Below are 22,850 nucleotides of genomic sequence, written 5' to 3'. Positions count from 1 at the left end.
ACTCATTTAGTAGAACACAACTGGGTTGTCCACAGACTATCTTTATCCTTCAATCTCCAAATCTGGACACATCACCTCACACCAGGCCTCAGAATTGGGCTGTAGAGTTACGTAGTTGTGTAAGCTTCTCCATCGACCTGCTGTTTATTCCTTTCCTCATGCTTACTAATATTCCTCTTGCTTTCCCAGTTATGACCGGCCTATTAGTCAGTTAAAGGTCTTCAGATATTATACAGCTTACTGTTTGGTGCTCATCAATCCTACCCTGCCCCTCAAGCGTTCTGCATACATAAATGGGGAACCTTCTACTGAACAAGACATGCCACCTCCTAGACCAGCGGTGTGCAACCGTGGACTCTCCAGATGTTTATATCTAGGGCTCATAGGATCACTCACCATGGACTATACTGGCTCGGCCTGATGGGAGGATTTGTGCAAAAAATCTGGAAAGTGACAGGTTGCTTACCCCTTCCCTACAAAGTTCTTCACTTTTAACTATGTACTCTCCGTGTAGGCTAACGCTCAGCTAGATGACAGATATTTGTGCGCATGGCAAATAGGCACGCTACATCCATTATCCTTGCAATGATGCGGAGGAAACAGATCTTTCTTACCTTTCTAGACAGGACAACGAGGGTCACATAAAAGAGTGAAAGGTAAAAACAGGCCATCATCTGCGGATTGTTCATAACACCAGTGCTGGAACATGAAGATACACAAATAAATACGTGGACCACATCTTAAAATTCACCTGTAGAACCGGGTGATTTTCAAAACTTGTTCAAGAAAATCTCACTTACATATGACAAGTTAAAACATTTCCTTTTTAATGTAAAGTTTAAAATTCTTATATATCGTACACGTGACTTCAAGTACAATACCAGTATCTCACGAAATATTCAAAGTGTACGTGCATTTCGTTCGTTCGTTCATTCAGCTTTATTTTGAAAGCCAGTATCATAAAAGCATTATCACAATTATAGATACATCAGATATTAAAAATCAGGATGCATATAGCAGAAGGGCAGGGCTCCTCTTGTACAGAAATGAGTTCAGTTAAATCAAAAACGAATTTATAATAGCCATACATTGTATAATCGTCAACATTTGTAATACAGCGAATCACTTTCCATTCATTGCTAAAAATACTAAAAACAAATCATATATTTTTAAGCATTCCTTAATTAAAATATTTCCCATAATAAAAGACATTCTTCCATGCCATCAATAATGACATACCTCTCGATTGACAAGGGGTTCTGCTAGATAATAAAATCTTTGCGCACTAAACCCGGAGGCATCAATGTGCTGTTACAACCAGTTACGCAGAATCTTAGGCAGCATTTAAGAACACAAACAATGGCGATGCAGCTCTATTTGAATAGTACTTTGCAGAATCCTTCTAGGAGCTCACAAATGATCTTCCCATATACGCCACGCATGTGTCAGATAACAGCACATTCATCTCAGATCCAATGCCTCCACAGCCGTCCTCACGTGTCTTTCCCTGAACGAGGGTCTCAGAAACCTTTGCGGCAGAGCCCCTATCTGAACATTTACATACGTGCACGTCCATACTTCGGATTGACATAATCCAGATACTGCAGGGGAAACGATCACAAAACTGCTGCCCAAATGCAATTCATTTTTGGAAAAAAATTCTCATTTGTTTTCTTGATTCATCACCCAAGATGGAGGTCAATAAGGAACAATATTATTGAACCGTATTAATTTACTTATTTCACCAACGGAAATTTCGACTGTATCTCTACTATTCTCTTAGAGTCTCAGCTTTCATTCTATCCTCTATTCTTCTCTTTCACCCTATTAGTAATGTGTAGGGTTTCCCTAATGGGTTTATTTTCATGTTGTTGAGAAGATTGGCTAATGTATTGATTAATCTCTTTTTAACTTTTTGCTTAACACGGTCTTACTTCCCTCACATAGTTTAAATTAAAACTATGACTGACATGTGAACTAACCAGTGTAAAAATAAAAAATATTTCTCTCTCTATGGTTCAGAGTGTTTCTGAGACAAAATGATGGTGAACGGCACAAAGAATGTAAAATACCCACAACGAGTGAACCTGATCTAAATCATGATCTAGGAAACACGTGCATGTACTAGTGGTAGGCTTCTTTCTTGTTGATGATCCGGATACTCTTCATAACGTGGCTGGCATTTATTAGCCCAATTCCTCAGCAGCAAGGATGATTTTTCAACCTCAAACAGAGTTATCTGCTCCTGCTTGAGCTCAAAGGCCCTCACAGCTGCTGCTTTAGATGCTGAAGACATGTTGGATTGAGACAGAGGTCACTTAACCCTAGAGAATCTAGTTCACATTCGACATGAACAAACCCGGGGAGTGACTTCCCTCCATCTTGGGTAAGTACGTCCATTACTGCCTCCCTGCATTTACCAAATTCTTCCGCAGACCACTGCCTTGACCAATAAAAGACGGGATGAGCCTGACAGAAGCATAATATGCGCCGCCTCCCTGTTTCAAGGTGTACCAGCAGATTTGGTGAGGTTTGCGGGAGGGCAAGAAAATGTTTAAGATATTTAAAACTCAGTGCACCCATTTGCAGCCAATAAAATACATAATTTTGAGTCCTATCACATCCATGGTTGCTGAGCAGGTACAGCTCAGTATGGCAAGACGGGCGGGGGGGGGAGAAGGGTCAGAGTAGCAGGGAGGCCTATTTCTCTGCATCATCAAATCAAGCCTTCAGCTACCACAGGGAGCCATGCAATAGGCTGAATTTAGGCCTCAAACGTAAACTCATGTTACATCAAAGAGACTGGGTTTAACATATACGGGATGTGCCCGATAACAATGGGTGATGGTTCCGATTTATATTATTCTACTGTTGCAGAAAGGTAGGCAATTTTTCCAGAAATTCTTTCTGCCCAATCATGGAGGTCTTTTTCTCCAAAAGGAGCCAATCTGGAGACGCCTGGCATCCAAATGTACAGGAGCAGTTCCTTTGAGTCCTGCAAATTGTAGTATGGTGTAAATTGCTTTAGTCAGTATTTGCTTTTTCATGCGCAGAGATAAACGGCCAATGACCAGACTAATTCTTTCCAAGATTCCTACGGCCATTTGCAAAATTAGTGGGATTAGCCGACGTCTATGGCTACTCTCGACAAACGGGTCCTTTTACCAGGCACTCAGCACAATGCACCATCGAAAAAATAAAAAGAGCCACATTCCTAAAAATAGCATTCAGACTTCCTCAGCCCATGCTCCATTTATAGTTTAAGATTTAAAGGCTGCGGTAGAGTGCTCCGTCACATTCTTTCCCTAATTCATAGCGAGTGCGGCTTCCGCTGTTGTACATTGTTCCGTCACCCCCATTGCACTTACAGCCTACCATGATCCACCCGAGGAACCCACGCCACTCGCTTACCATTGCCCCCGCCACCCGCTTACCAGTGCCCAAGCCTCCTGCTTGCCATTGCCCACGCCACCCGTTTACCAGTGCCCAAGCCTCCTGCTTGCCATTGGCAGTGCAGCTTTAAAGGATCGATGCCCAGAGGTCCCATGCTCAGGACTACTGGAGGAGTAGCTGGCAACCCTCTTGCTGCGTACCCCCCCACACCCCAATGTTCATGCAGTTTCAAGACCTGAGGGTACACAGCTCTCCTCTTCACCAGGCGGATCAACCAGCTTGCCCGCCTTTTCCCAGACAGTGTATCCATTCTACTGTCAATGCTGAAAGGACTTGCTATAAACACCAACTACCTGCTCATTGTGCCATCTGACATTGGCACATTTCAAAGTAAAACTTCAATGCGATACCCACGTGTTAGTCTGAACGGCCAAAGTCCAGAATGTGCGCGAGGTCACATAATGACAGGGGACATGTATCCCCCCATCTTTCATCTCTATGGGTGGGGGCTCAGAGACATTCCTGAGAGCGAGCATGTACACAGAGAAAGAGGACTGCAGCTGGGCTATTGTGTAGTGTCCAAGCGATGAGGAACACCAAATAAATTCAGCTCTTGGGATACTCAGCCAAGTTGGCGCCCAGCCAGTGAAGAACTGGGAAGCCACTGCCAAGCTGCTTCAGTCTCTGTGGCCTGGAGCTGTCAAGCGATCTTCCCGTCACAGGGGCAGGGCTAGAACGGCCCACATTATGACAAATATTTGAACTATGTGTTTTTACTGTAAATCTACGTAAACTAAACATAAATATTTTGTTTAAACTGTACAGTGTGCAGTCGAATGTTCATTTATGTTTGACAAGTTCCTGCTTGCTTTCTGATATCTTCTGGAGAGTCTGCTGTCCCTTTGAGCTCGGTCCATGCCATGCGCGTAAGCACGTGCACACAATAAATCTCGTACACGCATTGGGAAAACCGCCAGTTTTGGCTCTACTCAATGGAACGTCTCGGGTTGCACAGGCCTCCTTCCAGGCCCCGGGACAGAGAAGGAGCACCAATGCATCAGAGTGGGGCAGCATGGCTGCACCGCTCCAGGCTCATCCACCACCTCTGGCAGGCAGCATTACTGTTAGCATCGAAGATGCCTGACCGCTCCCAACAGGTAGTATAATGCAGCAGTAATTCTGCCGCACACCAAAGCGGTAATGGGGATTCCGCTGGGCAGAAGTACCGCCCACCCCTATTGTCCCTTACACCATGCAGCTGTATGCAATCTCACTGCGGTGACGTGCTATGTTGCGGCTCAGAATTGGCATCATGCCCCAAGCAGATTATTAAAAAACCAGAAGCAAACCAGTGCCTGCGAGAGAGCTCAGCAAGGTGCGAGGCCAGAGTGTTCTGAGCAACATGGGAGTATGTTATCCATAGGGGACAACCCCAGACTGCAGCGCAAGGGGAGCAAAAAAAGGGCTGCTTCCTACTGTTAGGAAACAGTGTTCCGGGTTAGAAAAAGTAAGAAACGAAGGCATATTTTCGCTAAAAGTAGAGGAACGTCATCCTGTCGAGTCTTGAGTTCCTGGCCACTTCGATTTATGGGCCTGATGCATTCCGTGATAGGAATCTCAGCCCCACTCCCACAATCCTGGCCCAATATCCCTGCTCTCGTTTATTCTCCAGCCCGGGTTCCTTCCCATGAAGCTGCAGGTCCCATTGCAGGACTCGAGCAGGTACCCGAGAGAAAAGGCCAATACTGTGAACACACCTCCCCCACCTCGGACCTGCACCGTCCACCTGTGCCGGGTGTACACACCAACGCAAGGACATTTAAGGGTATCATCATTTTATCAGCGTTGCCCTGACATTTTTACGCATTTCACTATAACAGAAGAGCTAATCTAGTACAATATAGAAGGCGTTGAAGTTAAAATGTAACACAAAAACAAATCACGATAAGTTTCTATGCACCCCTTAACGCAACTGTGCAGACACAATGCTGCTCATAGTGCTCGCAACTGATGGCGTGCGTACGTGTGCGTCTCTCGTCATGCAGGCACGAGACTGGGGCAGGCCGTACCCTTACCCCTCTACTTTGCTTACACTAAGTGAACCATAAGTATTTGAAAACAGGATGGCCAGGGTAGGGAAGTGGGGAATTCATAAGTGGGATTCTCATACTAATGGGGGATGGAGGGGGCTACGTTCCTGACAACAGGCTGCTGCCCCTCACCACACATCACTTTGCACCCTTATGTGCATAATACATTATCTCATGCTAAAAAGCTTTAGACTGCACCCATGAGCAGCGTGGTGTTCTTGCAGCACAGAGGCGTGTCTGGATGGTGGCGTATCGTGCTAGATCATAACTGCTGAACCCGTATGCATGCATATTTGTACATTGCCGAACCTAATCCCTCACCCAGAATAATTTGGCTCACACATTGTCAAGTGTTGGCAATAAAATGCCGTAGGTTTTATTGTACAGATATGGTTATGCAAATAACAATACTCACATATCATAAGATAATAACAATACTTTTGGGCACCGGGTCTTGGGGTTACCCCCTCTGGCCCGGCCCGCCTTCTCATGTCCCACGACTTGTTGTGGGCACCGTACAGTGCCCTGTACTTCTTTTCCTTTGTTCTTCTCCCTTATTTGTTGGGTGGGAGGGTTTTGTGGTAAAGAAGCAAAGTTTTGGAAGGCACTGAGTAAACTGTGCACTTCCTGAGTGTTTGGGTCCCCGTTCAGGTTCCACAAACTATTTGTGTTTTCTCAGAGCATGTCGCTCTGTATTTATAAGACTCAGGGAAGCCCTGGGTCTTTGATATGTATAGTAGTGGGGGCTGTTATGTTCCAGCCCCCGGCCGGATAGCAGACTATCTGGCCCCCCGGGGGTGGGCAGTTCTTTGAAGCTGGTCCCTGCCTGCCTGTTGGTTTCCTTCGGGGCTTAGCACCTAGTTGCCTGAAGGAAGGGTGAGGTGATTGCTCACACCTCACCCTTCCTCAGCATTGTGCTGAAACAGACTGTGTCTCTTCGCCTGGGTGGGGGGAGAGGAGCAGTGAGGGGGAGGGTTGGGCTGCCCCTCTCCGGGCCCGCTGATGGTGACAGCAGTTACCCTGCCTCGCATTGTGAGGCACTGCAGCATTGCCCATAACTGCTGAACCCGTATGCATGCATATTTGTACATTGCCGCACCTATAGCCTCGCCCAGAATAATTTGGCTCACACATTGTTTGTCAAGTGTTGGCAATAAAAGGCTGTAGGTTTTATTGTACAGGTATGGTTATGCAAATAACAATACTCACATATCATAAGATAATAATACTTTTGGGCACCGTGTCTTGGGGTTACCCCCACTGGCCCGTGCCGCCACACGTGGGCAGGTTGATGGCTGACCGTGTTGCCCCAAAAGTATCTCCTATTGACAACCCCTGGGGGCTAGAGTTGCTGTGATTTCTCGAAATACATTTTCCATGTCCTTGATTGATAGGTGGGTGCCGTCTTTGAGAAAAAGGTCTGGGTCACCCAGTGTAATGGCTGGGGGCTTTATGCAGCCCAGTCCTCTTGCTGTACAACATTTTCCTAAACCCCTGTTGATTTTTCACCTAGGAAATGACTACAGGTTTGTAGCAGTTGGCCCCTTGCTTTTTCTTTCTGAGTAGGATGGCTGAGAAGTATATTTCAGTTATTTTCTAATTGTGGGAGATGCCTGCAAGGGAGGAGCGCATGTCCTTGATTAACTTTCTCCTTCCAAGTGATACTAAGTCATTTCCCCCTAGTTGTATGACCAGGAATTCTGGCGGGTCTCCGTATGCGACCAGGTCTGCTAATGTTTCGTGGATTTTTTGCCCCTCGAGGCCTCTGTAGCCTCACCATGAGGAAATGGTGTTTCTGAAAGGTGGCCTATCCTTGGTCTCCTCTGCCCATCGGTCTATCCCGAAGATAGAAGAGGGGGGTGGCCGACTATCCATGATGGTGGGGGGGGGGTCCTCCCCTCGCCTGGTGTTTCTGTATGAAGGGAGGGGGAAAGAAAAAGGTGTGGGTGGCAGGCTATATTAGCTGTCGTCTGATATATCTTTTGTAACAATCTGACTTCCATCCCCCAATGTTTTTTAGCTGTTGAGGTGCTAGGCCTCCCTGCCATGCTGCGGTGGCGGCACCTATCCTGAAGGAGTGGGTGCCGAAACCCTTGGGGTCCCACCCTGCTTTGTTGATTGCTTTCATCAACACCCCTTTAAATTGGTAGCGGCTTAGCGCCGATGAGTCCTTGTGGATTAGGACCCCCCCCCACCTTGGGTCTTTGTAAGTAATAGAGATTGGTGATACAAACCGGACAGTTTGTTGTTTCATCAATGCAACAAATGTGTTCTTTTGGCCCCCGTTTGTGACTGTTGCATTTCGAGGCTAATGCTCTCTTGTCTCACCCTGACCTCCATGACACCCAAACCGTTTGTGGCCTTGGTGCTGGAAGCAATGAGTTCTCCTACCAGGAAGGCCCCGAAGTAGGCTAGAAAAAATTATGTTTTGAATAAACCTATCTCGTATGGGTGCCAGCATATGGCTTCCAGCTGGCTTGCTATCTGTACTAGTTTGCTGAAGTCAGGGGGTCGGCGGGTGTCCACTTGGGGACTCTCTATTCTGCCCCATCCTTTCATTGCATAGGAGATAAGGGCGTTCTGGGTGGAGTCTGAATCGCCCCGTATTTTTGTAAAGTATGAGATTGCCACCAGGTGTCTTTTGCCCAATCTCTTTTGAAACCTTGTTCCCGTGCCCATTTAAAAAATACTTCTATGTCTTTAATCGTTATTAACTCTATATGGTTTAAACCTGTGGCTTTAAATACTGTTTGCAAGCACTTACTGTGCTGCGGTAGTGCTTGCCACTGCTCTCTCTGCCATTTCCGTTAAGAACCCCGAGAGGTTGTTGGCACTCGTTTTTGATGTGCCTGGTTTCTGTTGGGCATCCCGGCCTGGGCTCACTGGCGCTGGCGTTGATGCCAATGTGTTGTTGGCACCAGTTTTAGAGGTGCCTGGTTTCTGTTGGGCATCCCGGCCTGAGCTCTCTGGCGCTGGCGTGGATGCCGTTATTCTTGGTTTCCCACGATTGCCCAGCATTCCGCTGGTATTGGCGTCATCTGTTCTTGGGCATGTGGCGCTAGCTCTCGGAATCTTGTCCACTGGAAGCGAGATAAAGCATCAGCAATGTTATTATCCGCCCCCGAAATGTCCTTCGCTTTGACCACAATGTTTTCTTGTAGTGTGACTGCTGTACTGGCTGGTAGGACTTTCAGTACTAAAAGGCATTTGGTAGACCTTCTGTTTATGGAGCCCATTACAGCCATGTTATCGCTCCAGACCAAAAGTTCCGTGTTCGCTAGCTGCCTGCCCCAGATGTGTAATGTTAGCCAGATGGGAAATATTTCTAGGAGGGTGATGTTTTTTGTCCACCCTGCCAGTTGCCATGAGTTGGGCCAGTGGCCTGCCACCCATTCTGAGTCTAGTATGGCTCCAAAACCCTTGCTCCCCGGCGGCATCGGTGAATAGGACCCTGTTTGACCTGTCAAACTAGAAATTATATCGTGCCTCCTATTGCTATGAATATATGTATATTGGCCTACGCCAAGCTGCTAACAAGCTGCTTATAAACTACATGTGAATAAACTCGCATTGCAAGGTCCTGACCTTAGAAACCATGTAAACTATCATTTTGGGTCAAGCCGCCATTTTAGGTTTTCTTGCTCTATAAAGTCACCATGTGAGCAAAAATGGTAGCCTATGTTATTCAGAACAGAACTCGATTGTCATGACCTCTGTACAGCTAATGTATAACTTGCCTGCAGGCCACTTGTTAGGGTCATGACCTGAGACCTTGTCCTTCTGCTGACCTGTGTGCAATGGATTACCTGTATCACCGAAACTGATCTATAATTGAATGAGAACACCTGCTTAACTATATTGTATAAATTAAGTCCCGCATTGTAATGTTAGGCCTAGAGCATACATTATTACCATTTCTTCTTGTTAATGTATAAACCTAAGATGAACTAGTTTTGACCTGGCAAGGGACCCTAGAGCAGTAACTTATTTATGGAATGGTTAACCCAAAGGAGGGCTGAACAGCAGGCTTGAAATGTATAAAAGCCTGACTGTTTCAATGAATATTTGCACTCACTGAGCACACCGAACCATGCCGGAGTTCGCTGTGTTGTACTGGGGGTCGATAGCTATCTGAATTTTGTTCTGTTCTTTTGTAACTGGATTCAGTATAAAATAAAGTACTTTGTATGTTCCTTTGTAACCTGTGTTTGGTGTGTTTCCTTTTTGGTTACGCTGCCTCATATTATTTTCATGTTTTCACAGTTGGCGCCCGAATAGGGACCCTCAAGATTGATGCCGGATTATTGAAGGTTGACGCACGCTATCGGACCGGGATCGGACGGTGTGACATAACGGGCCCGACTGAACGAGACGCGACACCTCAACAGCGTTGCACGATCCGTTCCCTGGACGATAGCCGTGTGTGGTCTGAGACGACATCTTGACGAGGGTCAATTTTTTGAGGCGGGCAGATTTGCCGAAATCACCATACACAAGGTAAAATTCATTAGGTAAGTCCTTTGTAAACCGATCGGTCCTCCTTAGGTTTGGTCAGGTGAGTCGTTACCCGACTCTTAATTCAACCCTGGCAATTTGAATTTGGCGCATTGTATCTGCAGACACAATTATTGACCAGGTAACACTGAGTATTTGAGAAATGCCTGGGAAATTGTCTAGCTGCTTTAGGGCATTATTCCGCAGCGATAGACAATCTTTGGAATTTAGCCGTCCGGCACCACAGGAGGGGTCGCCGGCATGTACTATGTACTGTAAGCATGGCATTGGAAGTGTAGTATTTAATAAAATTTGGCACAGACAAACCAGACATGCCTCCGAACTTCAGTGGCCAGTCAATGGTAGTTTTGAGATCCCTCGTATTGAATATTTAGAGTCAGTCTTGTTAAAAAAGAAGGCCAGACCTGCAGCATTTGATGTTTTGCAAAATTGGAAAAGAGAAGCGTTGCAGCAGCTTAAAAGTAGGGAAAAACATGTGCGCCGTCATAAAACAAATGTTGAAAAGGCGTTGTTATATGATCAGGACAAACAGTCTCAGTCGGTTAGGAATATGGACAGGGCTTTCTCACTCGGTATTCAGAAAATCTATCCCTCTAAAGATCTTCATGTTTCTGATGAGTTTATCGACAAATTGTTAAATGAACGAAGGCCTGGTGCCTCTGCACCACCTCCGTATGTTCCTCTTCCTCCTGCTGTACCTCTTCCTGCTGTTATTCCTGCTCTTCCTGCTCAACCTGTTGTTCCTATTCCTCCGGTTGTTGTTCCTCCACCTGCTCCTCTGCCTCTTCCCATTGCACCAGTAATAGTACCTCCATTGAATTTGCCTGCACCCTCACTCCCAAGTAGTTCTGTACCACTTGTAGTTGATCAGGGTGCGGGGTCGAGGATTGTTACTCGTAATACTGTTCCTACAGAAAAGAAACAGGATTTGTTTGCATGGGCTAAGCATTGTATGGAGAGAGATGATCGAGCTAATGTTCTTGCCACACTTTCTAATATGAATAATTTTCCTGAGAAAAATGTTTTCATTGAAGGTTTAGGGATTCATTTATGTGTAATGTGGGGTAAATTAAATAATGCAGACCTCCCACAAGGGTTGAGGGACCTGAATACTTTAGCGTTTTCAAGAGACACTGTGGAGAAGGTACATGAGCATGTTGAGAGGATATTTGAGTGTAGAAAGGAGTTGGAAAGGTTACGGAATGAGGATGACGAAGAAGAAAGTATGTATGTACAGAAACGATTTCTTCCGTGTCGTAAATCGACATCTGAGGAGGCGCGAATTTGTACAAAAGATGCGATTAGATGGATTTCAGACATATCGATAACTCCGGTTGAGGTATATGACACATACAGTCAATATACGCTAGAAATGCAGAGGAAAGTGATACAGGTAATGGTAGAGTACCTGCAGGATGAATGTTTAAAGAGAAAGGTTAGTTGTCCCAAAGAGTTATTGAGCATTTATAAGAGAGCTTTTTCACTTGACACTTCTTAAACTGCTTTAGCGCTCGATTTAGCTCTGTTGCTTAGTAAGCGTTCGGAGTTGCGTACATCTCAGTTGCCTATGAGAGAGGTTCCTCCGACATTTGTCCCAAAGGTTGAGATTCCTGCTAATGCTGCAGCAGGTACACCTGCTGTGGACATTCCTGTACATTATGTATCGCAGTTTGTTCACGTCCCGTTTTCACGACAGGAAGTGAATACTATTAGACAAACTATTCCTGACATTAGGAAAAATCCGACAGGGTTCTATAAAGAGATAGAGTCCGTTTTGCAGTCCTCATTGTTTACCCTAGGCGACATTGATTTGCCATTCCCTGTACTCCTGCCTGTAGATTTGTGGAAACAAGTTAGAATTTAAGATGATGTACCAGGGTTGGGAGATACATGGGCTAACATAGTTAGGCTTGATGGGGAAAGGCCAGCTGGTGAGAGACCACCTCAGGTGATACTAACTTTGCCTGACAGAATCATTGCAAAACTGAAAACTATAATCCCCGAAAAGAGAATTATTTGGGACAAGCTTACGGCCTGTGTCCAAGGAAAATTTGAGGGTGCTACCGAGTTCTTTAATCGGTTCGAACAGGTATTCTCGGATTTCAGTGGACAAGACTTAGGCACAGAGTCTGGGAAAAGATTATTTGTGGACAAATTTGTACGTGGATTGCTGCCTGACATCCAGTCACAAATTATGTCTTCTGAGAGCGCTTGGCAGGCGAAATCCCAATCAGAAGTACTGCACATGGCTCAGTACTACGAGAACCGTGTCAATAATGAAAAAGATAGAGTCGAGAAGAGAAAAGGTGATTTGAAGACTAAAGTATTGTTACAGCAAATTGTTAGAGGCCCCAGAGGGGGTAGTTCGCAGATTAGAGGTCAGTATGTTCCACAAGGGAATGTGCCCTTGGGTCCTGTGAATATTAACCAGTGTGCCTATTGTCGCCAGGAGGGTCATTGGCGTGCACAATGCCCCGTCCTTCGACAGAGGTCGAATAACACATTTGGAAATATGGGTAGACGATCCAGAGGTCGCCCGGGTGTAGGGGGCCCTGGTAGAGGCCAGTTTTCGCAGGATCCCCAACAACCTTTTTCACAGGATAATCAGACTTCGAGAGTGGATACTAGAAACATATTTGATCATCCTTCTGCTGCATATCTATCTGAAGAGCTTCCTTTTGATGATATTTTGTTTCGTTAGGATTGCCCGAAGCATGGTTTGGAACCTACACCTATTCCCGTTAATCAGAAAGGTCCCTACGTTGAAATGGTAGTGGGAAATAGGAAACATCAATTTTTGATAGACACTGAAGCACATAAGTGCTCCATTGATCATTCTCGGGTTCCAAACATTCCACTGTCAGGGCAAACCAATGTTTCTGTAGGGTTTTCTGGCACACCAGTTTGTCCGGTTTCTTCACCGGTACCTATTTCTTTGGGTCCCTTTACGGACCACTGTCCATTTCTCTTGACTTCGAATTGTGGAGAGAATTTGCTGGGGTTGAATCTGTTGAAGGAATTAAATGCGGTAATTCATTGTTCTTATGATGGAGTGCGTTTGACGATTTCACCACAGCAATGTTCTGTTTCGCAATTCTTGACTAGACCTTTGCCGCCAGAATTCAGTAATGTACCAGAGTGTTTGTGGGCAGTTGATGACAATGATGTCAGTGTTTTGCAGATTGAGCCTGTTAAAATAGTTTTGAAACATGGAATTAAGCTGCCCCGTATTCCACAGTATAAGATCTCAGTTGAAGGCGAGCGAGCTTTGAAGAGCATTGTTTCCGATTTTGTGCATCGTGGGGTGATTGAGGAGATTGCAGGAAGTTTGTGCAATAGTCCGATTTTACCCGTGTACAAAAAAGGTGATAATGCAATTCCATTTTGTTTTATAATTGATTTACGTGCCATTAATAAAGTCGTCGCTCTGCAATTTCCAATTGTGCCTGATGTGACGACAATATTAACCATGATTCCAGCTACGGCTACTCACTTCAGTGTTGTGGACCTAAAGAATGCTTTCTTCAGTATTCCTATACATGAGGATAGTAGATACTTGTTCGCGTTCACCTTAGGGGGACGGTCATTCACATTTACTCGTGCACCTCAAGGTTATACTGAGAGTCCTAGTATTTATAGTAGGGCTTTGAAAGAGCAGCTTGATACCCTTGGATTGCCCCCTACTTGTATGTTGCTTCAATATGTTGATGATTTGCTTTTAGCCGCTGACTCTGAGAGCTCTTGTAAAGAGGGCACTGTGTTGTTGCTCATCCATCTAGCTAAGCATTGTCACAAAGCTTCGCTTAAAAAGTTTCAATATTGTTGCCAGGAGGTCGCCTATTTAGGCTATCTCCTGTCAAAGGAGGGAAGAAGATTGACACCTGAAAGAATAAAACACATTTCTGGCATGTCTGTCCCAAATACACAAAAGGAAGTTAGAGCCTTGATAGGCATGGCTTCTTACTGTAGGTTATGGATCCCAAACTTCTCACTAGTGATAAAACCGATGTTGGCCTTGACGAAGAAGGGTATTTCTTCGCCATTGCCATGGAATAGGGAGCATCAACATTCATTCGAGTTGCTCAAGACTGCATTATGTTTGGCGCCAGTGTTGGGCACACCGAACTATGAGAAGGCCTTTGTGCTGTTTGTGCATGAATGTGATGGATGTGCTTTGGCTGTATTAACGCAGGAACATGGAGGGGAGAAGTATAGGCCATGCGGTTACTACTCTTCCGCCCTTGATCCTGTTGCATGCGCTTTGCCAAGATGTTTGCGCGCTGTCGCTGCTGCTGCTGCATCTGTAAAACAGAGTGAGGGAATGGTCCTAGGCCATGATTTAACCCTGATGGTGCCTCACTCTGTAGATATTCTATTGAACAAAACCTCACTTCCGCACGACTGACAAGATATGAATTAATCTTGTTTGCTCCCCACATTCAAATTAGGAGGTGCTGTGTTCTTAATCCGGCTGAACTCCTACCTTTCCCGCAAAATATTGTTTGCGGTGACGAAGAGTCACATGACTGCCTGTATACTACTGAACAAGATACAAAAGGCAGAGTTGATTTGAGGGACACTCCTTTGGATAACCCACAAGGGGAGCTGTTTTGTGATGGCTCCTGCTTCAAACTACTGGATGGTACATCCACAGCTGCTTATGCAGTCACTACATTGAGTACGGTTGTGGAGACCAAGAGAATTACGCATAACTCTGCGCAGGCCGCAGAGATTATAGCATTGACTCGGGTTTGTGAGCTTTCCGAAGGGCTAACAGTAAACATATATACTGATAGCCAGTATGCCTTTGGGGTGGCTCACAACTTTGGGAGACTTTGGTCAGAGAGAGGGTTTTTAACTTCGCATGGCACCAAGATCCAACATGGCTCCCTGATAGTACAATTGCTTTCAGCGCTTGCGCTCCCTAGTCAGTTAGCAATCATTAAGTGCGCAGCACAGCTCAAGATTATAGAGGATGTAGGGAAAGGGAATGCTTTCGCTGATCAAATAGCTAGACAAACTGCCTCTGATCTCTTCACGGAGATGTATGTTTCAAGGGAGACTGTAGATGCCTATGCAATGGATGAGGGTGTTGGGTCTGTACGGGATATCCAAGCCGATGCCACATTAGAAGAATCCAAGAGGTGGGCTGAGGGCTTGGGGAAACTCGATGATGATGGGTGTTGGGTGGACATGGTTGAAGGGAAATGGTTGCTTCCTAATGCCTATATAGTAATGATGGTTACCATGGCACACGGTCCCACACATGTGTGCGCTCAACAGATCACGAGAATGTTAGAGAAAGTCTGGGTAAATGATAAGATTTCAAAAATTGCCCAGCATTATGTCCAAAATTGCATGATTTGCCTACAACACAATGTTGGAAAGGGGACAGCAACTCCAAGAGGTAGCTTTGGGCCTCCTTCTGTCCCGTTTGAAGTGATTCACTTTGACTTTATTGAAATGGAGCGATGTAACAATCTAAAATATGTCCTTGTGGTCATTTGCGCCTTTAGTAAGTGGGTCGAGGCTTTCCCTGTTAAAGACGCTACAGCCATGACCACTGCAAAGACCATGTTAAAGGAATTCTTCCCACGGTTCGGTTTGCCGAGAGTTATCTGGTCGGATAATGGTCCACATTTTATCGGTGCTGTAATTCTACAGATATGTACGGCATTGCAAATTGACAAACGATTCCATTCGGCCAGACATGCTCAGAGCGCCGGATTAGTGGAAAGACACAATGGTATCATAAAAAACAATCTCGCTAAGACGTGTGCCGGCACCAAACTAAAATGGCCGGACGCCTTACCGATCGTGTTACTTTCAATGCGGACAACCCCTCAAACTAAGACTGGGCTCTCTCCCTTTGAGGTGGTAATGGGGAGACCTGCTAATATTTGGGGTTTGCGTAAAAGCTGCGCATTGTGCGATGTAGAAAATGTACTTCTCTCCGACTATTGTAACCAATTGACTAAAAACCTGTTTTCAATTTATCACCAGGTGCGAGAGGCATTGCCGGTGAGGTACGAGGGCCCCGGTCACAGTATACGACCAGGGGATTGGATCCTCGTTAAATCCTTCGATAGAGCGTCTTGCCTCGCACCACGTTGGAGGGGCCCCTACCAGGTGCTCCTGGTCACTCAGACTGCGGTGCGGGTAGGAGGAAGTCGCCACTGGATCCACGGCAGCCACACCAAACGGATCCCACACCCAGTGCCATACGATACAGAAGACGCAGAACCCCTTTCCGACATTGAAACCAACGTACCCGAAACGGCAGACGGTGGAGAGAGAGTATCGGAGGCCGTTCCGGAAGTTGTAAGGCCCGACAAAACGGCCATCTTGCCTCCTTGCTCTCCCACTGCATCGTTTGTGGATCATTCATCTTCTGATCCAACTTCCGTTCACTCGCCACCTCTTGTGGGAAGTGACGACATCCGGTCTGCTGATTCTTTTGCACCGGAAACTGTGAAGTATAATCTCCGCCCAAGGAGATAGGTTTGCAATACGGCTCTTGCTGTACAATTGAAAGAATTTGAGGGCTTGCCTTTTTTTGGCCCAATTGCATAAAGGGTTCTGCTGGCTAAGGGTTGTGGGAAAAGACATTAACAAGACGTGCGACCGGAGTCGCCAGCAAACGAACAATTGGTGTTTCTCGATTGAAGACGACAATGCCCGCATCCGCTACCGTTCCTACTGAACTTTTGGACAAAAATGTGACTAGGAGAGACAATGAGCAGATATGTATGGGGGCCCCGAAAACGTTTTGCTGTCTACTGGTGATAATCACGGGACTTTTAGTAACTGTTGGTTGTGGGTTTTGGTATTTGGAGAGAATGTACCCTTTGAATGATTTCCTACCTGTTGAAAATATAACTGTTGTTCCCACTCCTTCTGTGCAACTACATACCTTGTCACCTAGAGATCTTTTGCATAGACGGAATTATCAAAATAACACTCTACTTCTAATTATGAATGCTACCCATGCAATCTTTAACAGAACCAATTGTTGGATCTGCTCGCATTTACCACAACATGGGGATAAGGGGCTAAATTGGTATATTCACCCTTTACCTTTGACAACTGCTTGTTATGCTTCATTTAGATCACTGTTCTTTGGCCGATGGAATGATAGCATCTCCGGGAACTTTGATGGCACTAATTTGAATAGTTTTGAGAAACGTGTTCTGACTCCCCTGGGATGCTCGCTTTTCGCAAATAGGAGTAAGCTCAATATTGCTTCTATTAGGCCTTCTGATAGACTGTCTCGTCACTTTCCAATCTTTGATTTCCTTTAAAATGGCTCCGGTAGGCAATAAGGATGCCGTGCCTCCTTCTTATACTGTTAACCATAGCCCCGATTCAGTTTCTTTCTGCATACAAAGGAATGGCACCCGGTGAATGGGAGATTTTAAAGGTTGTGCCAACGTTGCAAATTTGACTGGGGAAGACAGACCTTTGTATGTAGGCGAACCTATCTATTTTGTTAGCGGTAATGTAGCATTTCCATGGTTGCCCAGGGATTGGCAGGGAACTTGTTATCTAGGAATGCTGTTACCTGGGGTGTTTATAGCAAGTACTGTAGAGGTTTCGAAGGCTCGTCCATGGCGGGACGAGAATGGCGACACTCCAGCACAGGTTTTAGGAGATGTAGCGAAATCATTCCTTCCATTCTTTGGGCAGATAGCGAATTCCGAGGATATCAGGAAACTAGCGAGAGTACTGGAGAGAACCATCAACCGGACCACAGATATACTCTATAATATGACTTTAGAGCAGAAAGCGATCAGATTGGTAGCGCTTCAGAACCGGATGGCATTAGATGTCATTCTGGCTGAACGTGGTGGAGTATGTAAACTAGTGGGGTCCGCTTGCTGTGTTTTCATACCGGATTCCTCCCAAACTATTTTTAAGGCACTACAGAATCTGCACATTCTTAGTTCAGAAGTGCATGTTCCCGAGGGAAATTGGGATCTTAGCGCTTGGTTCTGGGACTTCTTGCGGTCTTGGGGTTGGAAAGGGCTTTCAGTCTTGCTGATTATTTTGGGAATTCTGCTATTTCTTTGTTGTTGTATCCAATGTCTACCAAGTATATGTTCAATGCTAGGGGGATGTTGCGCTCAGGCGATAGGTACAATAGGACATAAAGTGTATGCCCTGGATAAAACCTCTAAGGAGTATGTACTGAAAGAGATCTTAGTAAAAGATCTAATGGCGATAGATATTTCTGACAGCTATTCAGGGTGTATGGACGATGACACATGGAGTTATTTGCAGGGAGATCAGAAGTAGTTTAGCACTTGGCATAGGCCAAAAGGAGGGTTTGTCAAACTAGAAATTATATCGTGCCTCCTATTGCTATGAATATATGTATATTGGCCTACGCCAAGCTGCTAACAAACTGCTTATAAACTACATGTGAATAAACTCGCATTGCAAGGTCCTGACCTTAGAAACCATGTAAACTGTCATTTTGGGTCAAGCTGCCATTTTAGGTTTTCTTGCTCTATAAAGTCACCATGTGAGCTAAAATGGTAGCCTATGTTATTCAGAACAGAACTCGATTGTCATGACCTCTGTACAGCTAATGTATAACTTGCCTGCAGGCCACTTGTTAGGGTCATGAGCTGAGACCTTGTCCTTCTGCTGACCTGTGTGCAATGGATTACCTGTATCACCGAAACTGATCTATAATTGAATGAGAACACCTGCTTAACTATATTGTATAAATTAAGTCCCGCATTGTAATGTTAGGCCTAGAGCATACATTATTACCATTTCTTCTTGTTAATGTATAAACCTAAGATGAACTAGATTTGACCTGGCAAGGGACCCTAGAGCAGTAACCTATTTATGGAATGGTTAACCCAAAGGAGGGCTGAACAGCAGGCATGAAATGTATAAAAGCCTGACTGTTTCAATGAATATTTGCACTCACTGAGCACACCGAAGCACGCCGGAGTTCGCTGTGTTGTACTGAGGGTCGATAGCTATCTGAATTTTGTTCTGTTCTTTTGTAACTGGATTCAGTATAAAATAAAGTACTTTGTATGTTCCTTTGTAACCTGTGTTTGGTGTGTTTCCTTTTTGGTTACCCTGCCTCATATTATTTCCTTGTTTTCACAGACCAAGTGTTCAAAGGCGTTTGCCAAAGTGAGGTCCCGTTGAAATCTCTAAGGAAATTTGCCCATGTTTCCAGGTCTTGTTTCACCTACTTGCCTAACAGGATGTGTAAGTGGGGTTTGGTGAATGTTTGAATTTTTAACTCTAGGCTTCTGGAAAATATCCTCCCTTGGGGTATGATTCTGGATGCGAAATTGAGACTACCTGCTAGGGATTGTATTTCTTTCACTGTCCCCTTGTCTTTAGTTATTTGTATTTTTTTCCAAGAGTTCTGTTATTTTTGTTTTGGGGATTCTGCAAAAACCCTTTGCTGAGTCTATTTCGATCCCCAGGAAAATTATGGTGGTGTCTAGTTTGGTGGTTTTCTCCCTAGCCAGGGGAATTCCCCACTGGGCGGCCATATGTTCTAGTTTTGCTAGGGCCATGCCGCATTTACCAGAATTCGGTGGTCCCATTACCATGAAATCGTCGAGGTAATGTACTATTTTTGTCCCTGGTCTCTGTTTTTGGAAAGCCCATTGGAAAAAGTAGCTGAATTGCTCGAATAGTGCGCAGGATACTGGGCACCCCATGGGGAGGCATCTGTCTACATAGAATTTGTTATTAAAAGTGAAATCTAGCCACTGCTGTAAATCTGGGTGGACTGGCAAGAGTCTAAAAGCGGATCCAATGTCCAGTTTGGCCATCAGGGCGTTCCTGCTACATTCCTGTATGAGTCTTACCGCCTCTTGGAAATGTGTGTAAGATACAGCGGGTTCCGTGTGTAGGATGCCGTCGTTTAAAGACTGGCCTTTGGGATAGGAAAGATGATGGATTAGCCTCATTTTCCCAGGTTCTTTTTTGGGGACCAAACCTAGTGGGGATATTAAGTAGTTATTTAATGGCATGGGGTCCCAGGGACCTGCTATCCGTCCTAGTTGCAGATATTTCTTGATTTTGGTTTCTACCATCAGGGGGTTGTCCCTGGCTGACTTCAGGTTCATCAGGACGGTTTGCGAGCCTGTGCCCTTAAATGGGATGGTAAAACCGTTGGTGAAACCCTCCCATATTGCCATGCTGGTTTCTTTGTCTGGGTAGTTATTGAGGGCTTCTCTAAAATTGCCCGGGTTGATGGGTGGTCTTCCTGGTTCTAAAATTGGGATGTCATTCTTTCTTAGCTGGTAGTCTGGTGCAATTGCTTGCTGCATGGTCACCGTTGCAGTTTGTGCAGGTGGGTTTGTACCAGCATTCTTTGTCCCATGTACACTGGTTTCTCCCAAAATTTCTGCATGGGATGTTGAATTTGGAAGATTGGTTTTTGATCTGTCTGTGGGCATTATTCTTAGCCGCCCATGGCTGTTTTTTTCCAAAAGGGCTGCTCCCTTTCTTGGTTTTATCGTTATCATTGGGCCTGTTACCTTGTGTACTTTTGTTATTTTTGGAGGAAGAATGCGGGGCCACTTCCTCCGGTGTAGGCTTGGCTTTGAGGGTGTACAAGTCATTCTGAACCTCGTCCCACTCGATGGCTGGCCTCTCCGACATGCTTCTCCTGAATCTAATATCATATGCTAGCCATGTCTTCCCTCCCTGGGTGACTTTCACTTCCCTTATTTTATCCATATATGCCCAGAGCTTCCTACAATCCATGGGGAATTTTTCTTTGTATATTGTTGCTAGGATGGCAAAGGCTTGCAACCAGTTGTCCCAGTTTTGTTCCACCTGGGCATTTCTGGCAATAGCTTTTTCTTCTATCTTTTTGGGATCTCTGAAAGCATCTTTGCCTTTGCGCTGGGCTTCTATTAGTGAAAAGATTTCTATGAACTCTTTGGTCCATATGGCATCTTTGATTGTGGTATCGATCTTCCATGCCGGGCATCTTTTGTATCTATTTAATATTTCAGTCTGAAAACATTTCATTTTTAGCTCTAACTGTGCGTTACAGATCGTTACAATGTCTGCTGTCCTGTTGCTCGGTGTCCCTGTCAGGCCCGTGGTGTCTGCGATGGGGGTTGCCCATGCTTTTAATGCACCTGCTGGGTCTGTTGCTGAAGCTGTTGGGGCTATTGCAGTGGTTGCTGTGGGTGTTACTGGCACCTGTTGCACCTATTGAGGTGGGGTTGCTGGAGGTGGCGTTGCCGGGGTGTTGACCACCGTTATTGCAGGTTCTAGTGCAATGGTAGTATTTGGAGCCCCAGGTTCCCCTGCGGGCGATGTTTGTTTCCCTCTCATTTGTAGCATTGATTGCTGTAATTCAGCTATATTCTCGCATAGTTTTGACAATTTTTTGTTACCTTTTTTGGTGCCTGAAGGTTTTGGCTGACTGTTGTAATTAGAGCGCTACTTTGGGCTTGTTATATTTGTTGCCCGTGTTGGGTAACTGGTAGCTGTTGCCACACCGTGTTCTAGCATATGTTTTCTGCCAGTCCCCTCTGCCCTGAAGCTGGCTGGGCTCCGCGTTGTTTCAAGGGTAAATATTTGTTGTGGTAGGCCCTATTTTTGTATGCTGTTCATATAGTCAAGAAAATGAATCTCTCTTTTATTAAAAACCACAGGCGGTTCTAAGACCTGCCTCCTGTTGCCCACCGTGTGCGGTGTTTATTTAAATAAATAGTCGTCACAAAATTGTTATCGCGTGTCTCTCTGTTATTTTAAATATTAGCTTTGGTGCAGGGGCGCTCGTGTCAAATTGTAAGAAATTATCGTCTAGATTTGACCCCGCCGGGATTGAACCTGCGTTAGCGTGCTCTCCGTGGATGTCAAAGCGAGCTCTTAGTTCGCCGTGCCACTTAGCTGGCTGCAACTTTCTCTGCATTTACATTAAGGTTGTGTTTGTCATGCTCGGTATTCTTTGCAACCCGGAGGCTCCACTTGCAACCTTCTTTCTTAAAAGATTTTGCGATGAAAATATGCCCACTGTGCCTTCCTATTCCTTGTAAATGTATCTCTTCCCCTCGTAAACACAGCGTTTATCTTTTTCCCTCCGTAGTCCCAGCGCGGCGGATCACCTGAAAGATTTTAGTTGAAACTGACACCGTCCGCGCCGGGCTGATCGGATGTCCTCTTCTTCCTTCGTTCGGGCACGCGTCCTTGATTGTTTATCTTCGTGTTTCTCCAGCGCTTGCCGCTCGCCTGCCCGTCCTGAAAAGTTCTTGAACAGTGACAATGTTCAGAAAGGAAAACAAAGATGCTGCGGAGTACAGCGAACTTTGTAAGATTTGCTAAAGAAGCAAAGTTTTGGAAGGCACTGAGTAAACTGTGCACTTCCTGAGTGTTTGGGTCCCCGTTCAGGGTCCACAAACTATTTGTGTTTTCTCAGAGCATGTTGCTCTGTATTTATAAGACCCAGGTAAGCCCTGGGTCTTTGATATGTATAGTAGTGGGGGCTGTTATGTTCCAGCCCCCGGCCGGATAGCCGACTATCTGGCCCCCTGGGGGGGGCAGGTCTTTGAAGCTGGTCCCTGCCTGCCTGTAGGTTTCCTTCGGTGCTTAGCACCTAGTTGCCTGAAGGAAGGGTGAGGTGATTGCTCAGACCTCACCCTTCCTCAGCATTGTGCTGAAACAGACTGCATGTCTCTTTGCCTGGGGGGGGGAGGAGCAGTGAGGGGGAGGGTTGGGCAGCCCCTCTCCGGGCCTGCTGATGGTAACAGCAGTTACCCTGCCTCGCTTTGTGAGGCACTGCAGCATTGCCCAGACTGTGTTTTTTGGTAACAAGGAAATGGGCGGGGGGGAGGGGCTCAGAGGATAAGA

The 22,850-nt window shown here is 45.6% G+C and overlaps 1 protein-coding gene across 4 annotated transcripts in view; it reads right to left on the bottom strand.

Annotated features, from left to right (window-relative positions):
* ADCY7 (adenylate cyclase 7) overlaps window positions 1–22,850 on the bottom strand; it is a 1,256,803-nt gene that overhangs the window by 88,499 nt on the left and 1,145,454 nt on the right. For all 4 annotated transcript variants that reach the window (XM_069604769.1, XM_069604771.1, XM_069604772.1 and 1 more), the window contains one exon: window positions 615–699. In XM_069604769.1, coding sequence (XP_069460870.1) covers window positions 615–699 — 85 coding nt within the window. The remainder of the gene's footprint in view (window positions 1–614; window positions 700–22,850) is intronic.

Source organism: Ambystoma mexicanum, chromosome 1p (assembly GCF_040938575.1).
Source record: "Ambystoma mexicanum isolate Mex_15411 chromosome 1p, UKY_AmexF1_1, whole genome shotgun sequence".
NCBI lineage: Eukaryota > Metazoa > Chordata > Amphibia > Caudata > Ambystomatidae > Ambystoma > Ambystoma mexicanum.
The sequence above is the reverse complement of the archived record's forward strand: the minus strand, read 5'-3'. Positions and strand labels throughout refer to the sequence as shown.